This window comes from Bombus huntii, chromosome 8, assembly GCF_024542735.1.
Source record: "Bombus huntii isolate Logan2020A chromosome 8, iyBomHunt1.1, whole genome shotgun sequence".
Taxonomy (NCBI): domain Eukaryota; kingdom Metazoa; phylum Arthropoda; class Insecta; order Hymenoptera; family Apidae; genus Bombus; species Bombus huntii.
In genome coordinates, this window is record NC_066245.1 from 2704187 (window position 1) to 2719088 (window position 14902).

At 44.2% G+C, this 14902-nt stretch overlaps 1 protein-coding gene across 17 annotated transcripts in view; it reads right to left on the reverse strand.

Annotated features, from left to right (window-relative positions):
• The window catches only part of LOC126868560 (muscle calcium channel subunit alpha-1), a 55854-nt gene that overhangs the window by 15272 nt on the left and 25680 nt on the right, over window positions 1-14902 (reverse strand). For 14 of the 17 annotated variants that reach the window (XR_007690639.1, XR_007690638.1, XR_007690640.1 and 11 more), the window contains exons 7-24: window positions 13447-13643; window positions 13259-13362; window positions 10881-11044; window positions 10283-10385; window positions 10000-10145; window positions 9801-9874; window positions 9579-9730; window positions 9361-9478; window positions 9185-9277; window positions 8973-9093; window positions 8706-8797; window positions 5410-5582; window positions 5226-5332; window positions 5004-5124; window positions 4451-4580; window positions 4223-4389; window positions 3801-3888; window positions 3066-3173 (exon numbers count right to left, since the gene is read on the reverse strand). Coding sequence is in view for 14 of the 17 variants with exons in the window: in XM_050624146.1 (XP_050480103.1) it covers window positions 3066-3173; window positions 3801-3888; window positions 4223-4389; window positions 4451-4580; window positions 5004-5124; window positions 5226-5332; window positions 5410-5582; window positions 8706-8797; window positions 8973-9093; window positions 9185-9277; window positions 9361-9478; window positions 9579-9730; window positions 9801-9874; window positions 10000-10145; window positions 10283-10385; window positions 10881-11044; window positions 13259-13362; window positions 13447-13643 (2258 nt within the window). In the remaining 3 variants the exon portion in view is untranslated. The remainder of the gene's footprint in view (window positions 1-3065; window positions 3174-3800; window positions 3889-4222; window positions 4390-4450; window positions 4581-5003; window positions 5125-5225; window positions 5333-5409; window positions 5583-8705; window positions 8798-8972; window positions 9094-9184; window positions 9278-9360; window positions 9479-9578; window positions 9731-9800; window positions 9875-9999; window positions 10146-10282; window positions 10386-10880; window positions 11045-13258; window positions 13363-13446; window positions 13644-14902) is intronic. The other 3 variants (XM_050624136.1, XM_050624149.1, XM_050624140.1) reach the window with 1 other exon arrangement.

Genomic DNA, 14902 nt, shown 5'->3' on the forward strand with positions numbered 1-14902 from the left:
CTCGTTTCGTCGACCGAACGCAACCGACGCAAATCGTCGGAGGCTCGACGATCGAACCAAAGGAAACTGCATCCTTGCAGCTTAAACGATCGCTCGTGAATCGAAGGAAACGGCGAACTAAAGCGTCTGGCTACAACTATCGGGTCGTTGACGATGCATCGACGCGTGAGAGACGCGTCGAGGCTCGTGCGTGTGATCGTCGATATCGTCGATATCGTGGAGGAGCGCGTAACGACGAGGGATCGATACGCGGCGAAACTACGTGGTCCGCTTCTGTCTAACCATTCTAAAGCTAATTAAACGAAGCAACCAAGGTACACTATGCTACGACTCGTCTAAGTTTGCTCGCTAAGCGTTTCCTCCGCTGTCGAACTTTATTTCTAGCAATCGCGACAAACACCAGCTACGTTCTAATCGTAGCGCGCGAAAATATTCGAACGCGTGGATAATTCTTTCGGAATATACGCGAAATTGTCCAACTTGGTGGAAATTATGCTCGCCGGTATCGCGACGAAACAGCGTGGCGATTCTCTCGTTGAAATTCGAAAGCGATCGTCCTTCGTCTTCTTCTCATTTCGATGGAAAAGATAGAGACGCGACTCGAGGCAATTCTCGCGACGCGTATATTTTTGCCTACGTATTTTCGTAAAACGTTCAACAACGAGCGTTCGAATATCTCGGCGAGCCTTGCGTAGCTAAACGAAGAAAATGTAGAATCGATCTGTGTTCGAGCGACGATTATACGTACAGTCGATACGATGAAATTCCGATCGAGGACGGGACGAAAAAAATTCTGCGAGTAGACCGGACAGAGAAGTGCCGTGATGCTTCGTTTCGAGGCAATTGCGGAAATCGACGAGACAAAAGGATAACGCGTTGTTCGACTCTCTGCTTTTTCTACGATTCTGTCTGGAATCTCGAGCTCGAGACCGATGCTTGCGAAAAGAGTGGCGGAACACCGAGTCCTTTCCTTCTTTCCCTTTCCTTTCTCTCGTGTTAATATAGCGGCACACCACTGCAACGCTCAGCCGGCACAAGCATGCAATTTTCAAACAATCCTCTACTATCGGTTTTGACCACGCAGCCTGTAAACGTGAGTCTCTCAGTGTCGTGTCGTGTCGTGTCGTGTCGTATCGTACCGTGTCGTACCGCGTCGTATCGTGTCGGTGTATCGAAACACGCGTACGATCTGGACCAACCATCGTCGTCGGTAACATCGCCGGTATACATCGGATCGATAGATATCCTTCAATCACGCGGTCTTTCGTTTCACCACTCGATTTACCCGTTTGCGCGCGATATTCTTCCGCGGCCTTTTTGTCATCGCGTCCGACAACGGTTGTCCGTTTCGTATCCGCGTGTCTTTGATATTTAGTCTTCCAGCTACGGAGTCTCGAACGACCAAGTAAAGGCAAAAATAAAAAAAAAAAAAAGAAGACAAGGGAAGAAAGAGGAAGAGAAACAGAGACAAAGACAGAAGTAGAAGAAAGAAAGAGAGGAAAAGAGAGACAAAGAAAGTCGTAGGTGTCCAGACAAAGGAGAAATAAACGAAGATACGAAAGCCAAAGTCGAAAGACCAAAGACCATATAATAGATCTTGCGAAAAGCCGCTTTCTGTAAAATTGTTTCCTCCGAAAAGTGGTGACGTACACGCATACACATATATAGATAGTATGTAGATGTATGTGCGCGACAGCGAACTTCCATCCCGTCTCTATCTACTTTCTTTTTTCTTTTTTCTTTTTTCTTGTCTTTTTTCTTTTTCAGCTACCATCTCATCTCCCCCCGGTCACTCGTCTATTACGTGAATCGTTCGATACGTAAGTATACGTTATAGTACGTATAGATATATTTGTTGCTCGAAACGTAACAAAAGGACAAGAAAATGAAAAGAATCGGCCGCTTCCCGGCCAGCTGTCGATTACGATCGTCTTTCCTATGCTAGCACGATAGTTTAGTAGAAACAGTGTTCCATCAACGATCTCGCGAGAAACGATCCGCTATCGATCGTCAGCAACGATCGCGACAACTCTCGCATCATTCGGCTGATTCGCGTACGCAAAGAAAAATAAAGCCTCGCCGCGCGCTTCGCGTTTTCTATTATTTGCAACGAGTTGCCACATCGTTGTGCCACGAACGACGCGTAAACACAGTGGACGATCGTTCGTAAAACTACGACAAACGATTTTACTTTCCTGTTAAAGTGATCGCGATACAAGCCAACGGTCTTTCACGCAACGGTAACAGTCTTTTAAGGACAAAGAAAGTGCGACTGTTTACGCGGCAACGTTCGAATCGATGGTAAACGCTCGTGAAAAGATCGCGAATGTAAATGAACGAGTTGGACGCGTTCGTGTAAAAGCGATCATCTCGCTTGAAACGAAATTCGTTTACAAAGAGCGTAAAAGTGTCGCGAACAGGGGCAGTCGTTCGATCGTTAGGCTACACGTAATATCGATGGAAAGAAAGAAAAACGTTCGAGGGAAAGAAGAAATCAGGGTAATCCCAGTGAGAGGTTTCGGGGAGAGAGTGTCGAGACAAGAAACCCAATGAACAAGTTACACGCAAAACAGTTCGTTTCACAGGGAAGGTACCCAGAGGTGCATCTGTCGGAAAAAACAACGTTTGCTTCGTGCCCGCGCCTCTCGACGATTATTTCTCCCAGTCTTTCTTCTCCGTTCTTTCTTTTCTCTTTGTTCTATCTATATTCTTTGACTCGAAACGACGATACGCAATGCACAGAAAACGGAGAAAGTGGCGAATAATCGTCGAAGAAGGCTGTCGGGATGTCGAGCAAAGGCGTACCGAGGTGGTAGACGAATTGGTAGTAGTGAGTTTGGTGATGGTGAATTATCTCGGCGTTGCATCAAACGTATGTGAAGTAATGGATGAACGAGAATGACGATAATATATGCATATAATATCGGATCGTAAGAGAGGGCTGAGGGGTCAATGAGAGGGGGGTATCGAAGGTTTTGGTTGTATATTATGCCACTCTAGTGTACTACGAGAGGTTGGAAGGAATGTCCCAGGACCGTTTAGTGTGCGGGGCCTGGCAATCCTACCTTGAACAGTTGTACGCCAATGACGGCGAACACGAACTGCAGGAGGCTGGTGACGAGGACTATGTTTCCGATAGTCTTTACCGCTACGATGACGCACTGTACTACGTGCTGGGTTCAACATTAATTATAATGTAGATTCGCTCCTTTACAAATGAGATTACGTGTGCCGACTAATTTATTACGTCGGATGTCACTTGTTTTTTTTTTTTAATCAGTCTTTTTTTTACTTCTTACTTTGTTTTTTTTTCTCAGAATCGTTTACGTTTCTTTTTCTTTTTTTCTTTTCTTTTTTCTTTTTTCTTCTTTTTTTTTTTGATACTACTTTCCGAATCGCAATAGGAAACTATGGACGTAGAAGAATGGAAACAAGATAAATTACACATGGACGCGAAGTAAGTTATATCGGTTCGTTGATCGAATTTATGAATTCGTTGGAAAGAGTTTCCCTTGCAATACGGAAGATTCGAAATGTTTCACCAAAGTATCGGTAAAAGTATCGACTTTGAAAAGCAATCGCGAACAGTCTGATACCGTGCAGACTCGATGGATCGGCTTTGCTAGCTTCGAAAGAACAATTGCTTGAATTTTCACGTAACTCGAATCTAAGATCGCAACTGAAAGCTACTTTGGTATCAAACGTTATTCGTACGTCTACTTCGGGGCATGTGCTATATCATCCGGGACCGATTTGGCAAGTTCGCTAATTGTTCGTGGCTAACGAGCGAAGAAAGATACCTTTAATCCCTTGGCACGATTGATGGCGCGTAGAGGTCTCAACACGCGTAATACACGCAGTACTTTCACCACTGAAAACGCGCCGGAACTGAAACAGAAATGGTGAAATAAACGTCTGGTTTTACAGGCTGTCGCAGAAAGTCGATGGTGAAAAGTGGCGGTCAAACTTCAGGAGCAGACGGTAGTATCGACCGAAACGATTAAAAGAATTCTTTGTGAATTCTAACGTGAAAAACGTACTCGAAACGTTAGGAACAGATATTACGTTTTTCTTCAGAAATTCGTTTCTTCAACGCCAAGTCGATGAAGATAAACGCGACGTAAGAGCAAAGCGCGCTCGTGAAATTTGCCGCAGAAAGCTTTTTGAAACGTCGCAAAGTAAACGTTATTTTACGGAGAAGGAAACGTCGTATAATTCTTACCTGAAAGACATAGAGATGAGAGAAGAGCACACGACCAAAAGGTCGAGCAAATTGAACGCCGACCGGCAGAATGCACCGTCGTGTATAATAAAACCGAACGAGATCATCTTTAAACAGATCTCGATCGTAAATACCGTGGTGAAAAAATAGTCAAAATTCAGTAAAATCTACAACCACGAACAGCATGGTTACGGTGGAATTTAAACGAATATTCGTCGGTCGTCTTACCTGATTTCTATAAGAGGACGCGCGTAAAGGATCTTCGGCCGCTAACATGGCCGAAGATATCATGATACATACGAGGATCATGTTGCTGAAGTAGCTGTGGTTAGACAGCCAGTGGCAAAACACTCGAAATCTGAAACACGTACGACGGAAGTCGTTGGAATAGAAAAGTATCGCGACCAACCACGATTTTTGTATACAGGGTGGTTGATAACTGGTGGTACAAGCGGAAAGGGGGTGATTCTACGCGAAAAAAGAAGTCGAAAATATAGAGTAAAAATTTTTCGTTCGAGGCTTTGTTTTCGAGAAAATCGACTTTGAATTTTCGATCGGTACGCGTGCGGTACGTTATAACGTGATAAAGTGCACGCGTACCGAGCGAAAATTCAAAGTCGATTCTCTCGAAAACAAAGCCTCGAATGAAAAATTTTTACTCTATATTTTCGACTTCTTTTTTCGCGTAGAATCACCCCCTTTCCGCTTGTACCACCAATTACCAACCACCCTGTGTATAAAAAATATGTTTTCGAAGAAGCACGGTAAACGTCGTTGGTACCTGTTCGTTTGCGAGAAGAGGAAGAAAGACGAACCGGCTGGAATCGGTTCTGTCTTCGTAGCCATGTTGAATTCGGACATTCTTCGTGGTCTAGCCGATACCTCGTGATCCGCACCGTCATCTGGATAAATTAAACAGCAGGTAATTGTCATCGACGACGAACAAAGTACAAAGAGTGAATTTCCGAGACGTTTGACAAACGAAAGAAGAAAGCGTAGATACCGTGCATCTCGTTGTGTTCGACTTCCTCCTCTTCCTCCACTTCCTCGTCGGATTCTATGTTCAGTCGCACCTTGGCGTGATTGTTCGTATCGTCGCTTTTCTCCGACCTGAGGACACGTTAATCGAATGAATCTTAAATCGTATTTATCTATCGATTTGCATATTATACAGGAAGATCGCTTACGTTTCCGTGTCCACGGCTGCCTCGTAATCCTCCATCGTTTCGTTAGGATCGTGCTCGAGGTCGGTTCCACCGCCTTCGTCCTCTGCACCGGTTCCTTCGCCACCGTCATCACCCTGTTCCCCGCTCACTTCGTCTCTACTCGCCGAGGCACTGTGCTGTTTATTCTTCTCCCCCTGAGAAATCCACGAATTCGTCTGTTACTCGCCATCTATTTGTCACTAGTTGGATTGGCGAGTGAATCTTTGTGCAAAGATTAGGATTCGTTTTGAAAAATCGTAGGGTACCGTGGCGGCGCGACTAACGTCCAAGGCCGGCGGAAAAATATGCCGATCGAGAACGGTTAATTAATACGGCAGGAAAATCTAGGGTTCGTTTCGCGCGAGATAGTTTGTCTATTAATAAGCAAAGAGAGACGTTGACTCGACGTCCTATTTAAAGTAGAAGAAACTCGAGCCGTGGATCTCGTCGAATTTCATGAAGCATCGAAGCGGAATCAACCCTCGCCCTCGGGTTAATACTCGAGAGCGATCGATTTTTCATTAGCTTATCGAAAAATCACGAACGATTAAACCTTCTAACGCGAAGCTGTACACGGTAGACGCGATGATACTTCGCCGTGAGGGTTCGTTTGTTCGATAACGAAGACGACACCGATAGCTCTCTTTCCTCCACCTTTGCCACCGCTTTTCACGCTCGAGTTACTTCGCGTATTTACTTCGAAACCGTTATAGAATTTCGTTATATACGAAATGTGATCAAAAAGGCGGACGAACGAATAGAAAACGATAGCGAACAATAATGGAGCGAATGTTTCTGGATAACGGTTTTAATTTCGGAGTATCGGTATTCGATCGGGATGACCCCGATTTCGCGTGCGTCCTTTGTACGCGGTACGTAGTTCGCAGCAACAGTTGGAGCAAACGAGGCGTTCGGTTTAAAGGAGATGGCATAGTTGTGGGCGATTTAGCGTCGTATTAAAAATCATTTGCACAGCGACGTTCAACCTGCTCATAAAAATATATCGCGGTAGATCTAGCTCCCTCCAAGGTCGCACGGAAATGTCTTATCCGTTAAATCTTTCAGCTCGTAAAACGGTTGACCGAAGATTCGTATCTGCTTGGTAAAAATACCAGCAAATAAATATACGCGAAAATGTACGTTTCGTTAGTCGTGTGCCAATGCGGTACCCGGCGTCAGGTAGAAAAAGTGTTTTATAGAAGATGAATATTAAATAAATAATTGCGTTTCGTACGTTGATATTTCTCGCGTTACGCTATGAAAAGATTCGAATCTCGGACCAAGTGCAACAATTAAATCTGCTTTCACGTTGCCGCGAAATATCTTTGGAAACCATTCATCGGCATTCGGATTTATGCTGCGCGTTAATTGCAAACATCAAGCAGGTCAGCTGCAGGTTGAATATCAACAACTATGGTTTTATGGCGCGTAATTAAAAATTTGTTACGACCAGAAAACAGCGATATTTCTATCGGGAATTCGTGGCCGCCCTAGATACGCGGTCGGATGAATTACGGCGCGTCGAATATTCGCAAGGTACGCGCTTTAAGACGCGTAACGGGCAATAAAAAGTCGGTCGAACGGCGTCGAAGCCGGCGTCAACGCTGGCGTCGCGACGCCTTCTGTCGAGGCAGTCGTGATTACCAGCGCGTCGGCAAACGAGCCTTCCCACTCGATGCTCTTTGAGAACGATAAAACGGCTGGCATTCTAATTTTCTTCGCCCTTGCAACTATGTAAACGCGACGACCAAACGTTTATTCGCGCGACACCGTGACGCTCGCTTTTTCCAAATGCGTCGAACGTTTCAACGTACTTACCAGTGCTCGTTTAATCCTTGGCATACCGTGGAAGATGATCGACGTTTTTTTACCAAAAAAAAAAAAAAAAAATAAAGAAAAAGAGATTTTTAAAAGATTCCGCGGATCTTTCGTCCTTGTCACGTAGTTTTTAGTTATTTTGCAAAAATGACCGCGATCAGTCTTTTTACGTGTCCGTTTCTACGAGTCGGAACCAACGACGTGACGCGTAGAAAAGACGTTTGACACAGCTTTGGAGAAAGATATTAGGTTGTCGGAAAAGTTTCTTTCGTTTCCATAATAGATGAACAACAATTTCTGTTTTATATTGTTTTATTGAATTAGGCACGATCCATTTCGTTATATTTGTAGCCGCGGCAAAGTTTCTGATCGGGCAGTGTCACCCGTATTCGGGTGACGCTTATTCGACTACTTGCGAAGGATCGTCGTAAGTGTTTGAAAAGATATTCCACAGAAAGTTATAAAAGTAATACGGAGATGGTTTATTAAGAAAATTATTTAGAACGTAAAACTTTGAAGCATTCTATACAAAGTTGAGGTTGGTCGGGACAATTTGGACAATAAGTTGTTGTTTTCTTTAAATTCTCTCGTGTGTTTGGTCGGTCCGTTCGACGTCTTTATCCGCATAACATAGTTTGCATGCGCGTCTAATGCTTCTTCCGGAATCATTTTTCCGAACGATGATATTATGCCGACTCCGTCGAAGACAAGGATTTTCTGTATTTTCAGACAACCCTAATAATTTTGCAGCTAATAATTCTCTAAATCTTCTAATAGTTACATCCTTCCTTGTTGCAATTTTGTAAACCGTCAAAGCGTGTACAACAAAAATTCCCAGAAGGAGTTGAATGCCAAGTTTTCGATACTATTTGATTCCTTTTCTAATTGTGGCGATGTAGCTGCACATGAGCTAGAGGACAATTCGAATCCGTATTTATTCATTATTTTCAAACACAGTTGACGGTTTTAACATCGAGTCATCTCGTCGTTTAAACCGACGACGTTTAAACCAACCATCCTCTACATATTTCTATCATTACGTTCGCGCGTAATTCAATAACCCAATATAAAACAAAAGACATTGTGCGTCTATTTTATTATTATTATAACTTTTCGGACAACCTAATAGATAATTGAGAGGCCAATTGATATTTTACGAACGTGATAGGATAAAACGGAACATCGAATAGACGATCGTTCGACTCACTGGATATCGCAAAAGATACTGTTACGTTCGTACGCTAGATACGGGCGTCCTGTGCATTTTTGCACCGCGAGATTTGCCGCAAATGCGTCAAACTACCTACGAGTTTCGCGATATACCGTTTCGATTCGTATGAAAAGAGTCTACGCGATTGCATCGATGGCGGATGACGAGCCAGCCGTTTGAATTTAGACGAAACGATCTCCATGGAAATTTATGAGAGCGCGAGCGTATTTTAAAATTGAGAAAAGCTCACCCCCTCTTCGGCTTCTTTCTCGATGGCAGTTAACGATTCGGCATCGGCGAGGTTGTCGACAGCGATGGCCAAGAAGACGTTCAGTAGGATATCTGCAATTGTCTTGGTCAAGGAACGTTAAACGAGGATAAAAATGTGTTTGTCGCGCGTAATATGTACCCTATGGTCCGTAAATATTGTCGGATGGCGTATCGAATGGAGGATGGAAAATTACGTAATTGGACGAGGCTCGTCGTTGTTTGCGTATTTTCACGGTAAAAAGGATACAGTTACCGCATATAAAGAGAATGATGAAATAGAAACAGGCGAGCATGCCAAAGCTTGAAACACCGCCATAGGCTCTAATTCCATCGTACATAACGGCGTTCCAATCTTCGCCGGTTAATATCTATAAATTGTACGACGACGTTCGATAGTCGGATATAATCGATTTAAGCTTCGACGACGCGTTCAAAGCGTTAAAAAACGTGCAAGCTTACCTGAAAGACGGTTAACAAACTTTGCCAAAAGCTGTCGAAATTGTGACGGGGCTTGTTCTGTAAATCGCTAAAATTGAATTTTCCACCAAACACCTGTGAAAAAAATGGAGAATGTTAGAGCCTCGTTATCCATCGACGATGGACGCGGAGAGACGAGAAAGAGCGACGAATCGTACCTGCATGCCCAGCAGGGCGAAGATCACGATAAAAAGGAAGAGCAGAAGCAACAAAGACGCGATCGATTGTATGGAGTTTAAAAGGGAAGCCACCAAATTCGACAACGACCTCCAATATCTGTAAAATTGCATCGCGTTCGTTTAAGGTAAATGCGTGTAGAAATGCGCAGCGTGTTCCTTGTAGCGGGTGGCCGACAGACCTCTCCGTGTAAACTTACTTTGTCACTTTAAATACCCTGAGCAACCGGACGCAACGGAGAACGGAAACGCCGAGCGGTGGCATCACGTGAGTATTCGTGAGGATCATCTCGGTGATGGAGCCGATCACGACGAAACAATCGAACCGATTGAAGAGCGAGACGAAGTAACCCTGTTCGAATAACAAACGTTTTTATCGAGAGAAATTTTCCTTGAGAAACATCGTTTGCCGTGAAACTTACTTGAAATCCTAAGCTATACATCTTCAGCATCATCTCCATGGAAAACAACGCGATGAAAAACATGTTTGTGATCTCTGCGTAACCGAGAAGCAACGGTATTTTAAATGGAAAAGTAAGGTGCAACGCGAGGCATAATGAATCTGCATATTGGAGAGAATCGAATGTTGGAATATCAAATAGCAGCGAGAGGATCGCGTACCTTGAAAGTCATCCAACCAATGAGGTTGATTGTAGTGTTCGGTGGCCAGAACGCCGGTATTCAGGAAAACCAATACTATGATCAACCAGTAGAAAACCTGCGACTTGACTGCTTTTCTGCACGCCCTCCTCATTCTTCTGTTTACCCTGTGAATTTCCATTGCAAATTCGTGCGATCAAAGGCAAGCTAAGTAGCGAGGCTCGCTTTTTCAGCTTCCGCTTTCCCCTTTATTATAACTCGCTTCAACGAAATAAAACAAGAAAGCGCGTCTCCACCCTCCTACCTGTCGAAATCCAGCTTTTTCCTTCTCCACAACGATTCCTGTTGAACCCCTTCCTCGTCGCCCTCTAACTGATCCGTGCTTTCCATCTCGTTCTGTTGTTTCGCTGCGAAAGTCGTTTTATTCTTATTATCCGTTTGCTTCGTACACGAGACAAACATCCCTATACCGTACAAAGCATCAGCGGAAAGTAAAGAAAGAAAGACGGGTAGATTTTGCAGAAGTTTGCGAGTGGAAATTCGTGGAACCAACAAGCTGTTTAAATAACATCGTCGTTCCTAAGTAACGGAATATATCGATAGATTTGTCGCTAAAAGCTAACGATCAGTCTGCATTACGAAATTAACCGTCGATCGACAATTAGACGAACAATGTAGACTTTTAACGATTTTGGCGCGGTTAAAGTTTTGCAAAGTCGTTCGCGATCTACGTCGTCCTCTGTCTCGTTAAACGTAAATCGAAATCTCTTGTATCTTTACGGACACGTTATCGAAGGTATCGAGGGAACAGAACCAAAACTGAGATTCGTTTGGCTTCTTAAAAATCGTAATCCTCGAGTTTTGCATAGATGCGTTTAATAAACCGCTCGTAGATAACTCACTTTTGCCGTCCTGCATCTTCGGCTCGTCGGTTTCCGGTTCGATATCCTCGGCCTGGGTGATCCAGTCCAGGTAGCCCCTCAGGTCGTCCTCGATCTGCTGCTTCTCTCTGAGTTTGTGGAAGTCGCCTCTCGCTTTTGCTTTCTCTCTCTCCTTGGAGAATTCGCTGCACCGGGCAAAGGTACGTTGGTCGCAACGCGATATCAGAGACGCCGACGAGAAGTGTAATTGAAACGCGCGCGAATGAAACGGAAATCGAGAGTTGCGTGCGAGTTTCGCGTAAATAACAAAAGGAACGAGAGCAACAGCGAGTTGCTGGTACAAAGCGAGGGGACTTGACTCGCAGTCCCTTGTCCCGTGATGCGACACAAGCTGACAATCTTCCAGATTATCCGCTCTATTTTTCTCCCCGGGGCATTCGAGCCGTTTTATCGTTTAAAGCGGAACGACGACGAATTCGCTGTGCACTTTGATAAGACGCGCTTTTACGGCTCGGTCGTCTAAGCCACCGCTACGTAACGTAGACAACAAAAGGGATGTTTATATTTAAATCTTTCTTAGGAGACTGCGACACTCGAGGATCGATATATCAACCATACATATAATACATACGTCGGAGATGAAAAGATATCGGGGCTTTTCTTTTGGAATTTTTGGGAACACCCGTAATACTCTAGTCTAGACTCTTCATTATAGCTGTGCTTAAATAATAAAACTTAGAAGTAGTTGTTTATGATTTAATCGGATTATGTATGCCCGAGAATTATGACAATAGGCTTGGGCTCGAAGTGACACAACGGGTCGCTGAACGTAGCCACGGTCACGGGATGGACGTTTTTACCTAAAAGAGGTATCAAATAGTTGTACAGCTCTCCTTAAAAATACAGTTGACCCGAGGGATACAGAGAGGTACGGAGAAGAGTACATAAGCGCAGTTTGACTTGGACTGGAGAAGTTAGTTGAGTTCTACTTGTACTGTGGGCAAATTAGTTGAGTTCTACTTGTGGACGAGTAAGTTGAGTTACACTTGAATTGTGCAGCAGTGAGTTCAGTTCGACTTGCACTTTGGAAGAAAACACATTTGCTACCCCGTTGACCGTGGATTCGTTATTGAGCCTAAGATCATTGCCATTTGCGTCTCGAGTATCTAATTACCACGGTTACTTGTCAAATTCTGTGATGATCATATTTGTACTAGTCAACATCTTCTCTATTGCATAACAACAATGTCTAATTCAAATGAAGATTCATTACACGCCCCTAACCCTAATGAGAACTCGACACACATATATATCAACTATATATACAGGGTGGTTGGTAACTGGTGGTACAAGCGGAAAGGGGGTGATTCTACGCGAAAAAAGAAGTCGAAAATGTAGAATACAAATTTTTCATTCGAGGCTTTGTTTTCGAGAAAATCGACTTTGAATTTTCGCTCGGTACGCGTGCACTTTATCGCGTTATAACGTACCGCGCGCGCACCGAGCGAAAATTCAAAGTCGATTTTCTCGAAAACAAAGGCTCGAACGAAAAATTTTTATTCTATATTTTCGACTTCTTTTTTCGCGTAGAATCGCCCCCTTTCCGCTTGTACCACCAGTTACCAGCCACCCTGTATATGTATGTATGTATATATGTATAAGAATAAACTCGGTTTTACGAACTTCACGTGTGGCAAGGCCGAGTAAGAGTTTCAGAAAATATCGTAAAACCGAGTGGGATTTCGAGCCGTAACGTGGAAATTAGATAAAACGAAGATACGTTAACCGTGGATAATTGAAAGGAGAGACAGACACGGCCGGAAATGGAACAATTCCGTTGGTTATTTCGGTAGCGTAAAAGTCGAAAAAGACGTAACCCGAGGCAGCTGTAGCGTACGTACGCGCATTGTACGCGTACGAATACGTTGTATTACGAGCCCGAGGAGAAGTAATTTTAGTAGCGAACAATGAATCCGTTATGCGACCAGCCCCTAACGATTGATGTACGTGTATTTATACGACTATTTGTCGCGTAGTTTTAAGAGGTAGAAACACGCTTTATAAAAATAAACCGACCGTATCGTATGGCCGTGTTACGTTCGCGTAATTCGAAAGAAGATGGAAATGCGAACAAAATTAGAAAAGAAACGGGACTCTGTCGTAGAAATTGCGTTTCGCGTCTTAAAATATACCTGGCGAGCAAAATGAAATCGTAATCTTATCGTAATTAACGTCGCGTTGCCGATCAACCGTTTCGCCAGTCGCTTTAAACCCGTTTCTTTCTATCTACTTGAAGAGAAACCTTGTTTACTTCTCGTTCTTATCTTCCCTCGCGTTACAATGACTTCTCCGACCAATTGACTCGGCCAACTCAATTTTCCTGGTCGCTTAATACTCACCCGGACAGTACACCGAGAATTAGATTCATCACGAAGAAAGCTCCCAGTATGACCATGGAGATGAAATAGATCCATTGCCACGAGCTTCCCATCGCGTCTTCGATCTAAGCCAGCAAACAGACAGAAAGAAAGTATGAGATCGAGGATCGTTCGCGAATCGTATCCACGTTCCACGAAATCGATCTTACGTTGTAGAGCACGTCGGTCCAGCCCTCGAGCGTAACGCATTGGAAGACCGTCAACATGGCCAAGCCGAAGTTGTCGAAATTCGTAATACCCCAATTCGGACCTTCCCAGAATCGCCTGCTACAATAGTACTCGGGTCCCACGTTATCGCACTGGAAACCGCCGGACCCACACGGAATTGGGTTGTCCATGATCGCGTCTGTGAATCCATTTCAAGAGGATATTTTCTTTCTCTACTTTTGCTCCGCTGCCTTGTCATCTTCCACATCGTATACAACTGAATCGCGATTATACAAATGGAATCCAAGTAGAAAACCGATTCGACAGTCGAATATTTTAACAGCTGCTATTTTTTCTACGGTTTATATGGTTTAATTATCGTTATACATATTACGTTGTGTATTCTGTACTTTTTATACACCGTCGCAAATTTCCCATAAACGAACGAAGATCCGCGAGTTGGGTCAGTTTAGACCCGCGGTGAAGCTAGTCGCGACGCTGGAGCGAGACGTTCGAACCGAAAACCTGAAACGACGCTAGCGAACCAGGTCGTGCGACAGCTTTCAGACTTTGAAAAGTATCATTCTTTAGACGAAAATATGGTCGACGAAAGACGATGATCGATACAGAGCGATGGTCTCGTAATTTCTCACGTTTTGACGTCCTACGCTATCGTCACCGGTTCTTGCAACTCGGATCACCCAGCGAAATTGACTCGTACTGCTATGTTACAAAGCTTGCAAAAAGTATTCCGATCGTTCTATTCGTTGTAGCATTTGTACACTGATTCGTTAAATGTTCGAGGCTTTTTAATTCCTTTTAAAGTTTATTGCTTTACAAAGCACGGTCTTTCGGTCTTTTCGCTAAGCCAGACAAAGTACAAAACGTAGACTTTGACTACGGGTGAATTATCGCGCGGAACCAACAGGTGTCCTGATATTTACGAAGCGTGCTCGATGAAACTTTGAAACGCTATTTTCTCAAAAAACGAGAAGCGTCTTGGTTTTGCGTGGAGCCCGTGGTAGCATCGGCCCGACTACGATCGTACCAGGAATCTGCGCGCGTATCCGGCTCTCGCGCCTGACCCGTCAGGCAAGTACAGGAATTCGCAGATTCTCGTGAATCAACTGTTTACCGTGAGATACGCGCGGGCCACGCAGATCGCGTACCACGCGCTAAGAATAATTAGACGTTAGTTGCGCCGCGGCTGAATCATATCTAAAATAGCGCCGGTGCAAACTGTGTTTCGGGGTTAGGACGGGAACTCCCGCACCAACTTTGCCAGCTTCACCGCGATATTTCACGTTTCGAGAAATTCTGTCCGGTCCGAGTCCCCGTCCACGGATCATCGTCCTTTGCCTTGCACGTAATTTCGGTCTCTTCGAGAAACATTCTCCCGTCGAATCTCGAGGAAATAACACGCCGTTGCGTGGTCGTCGATGCCGATCTGTCGCGTAT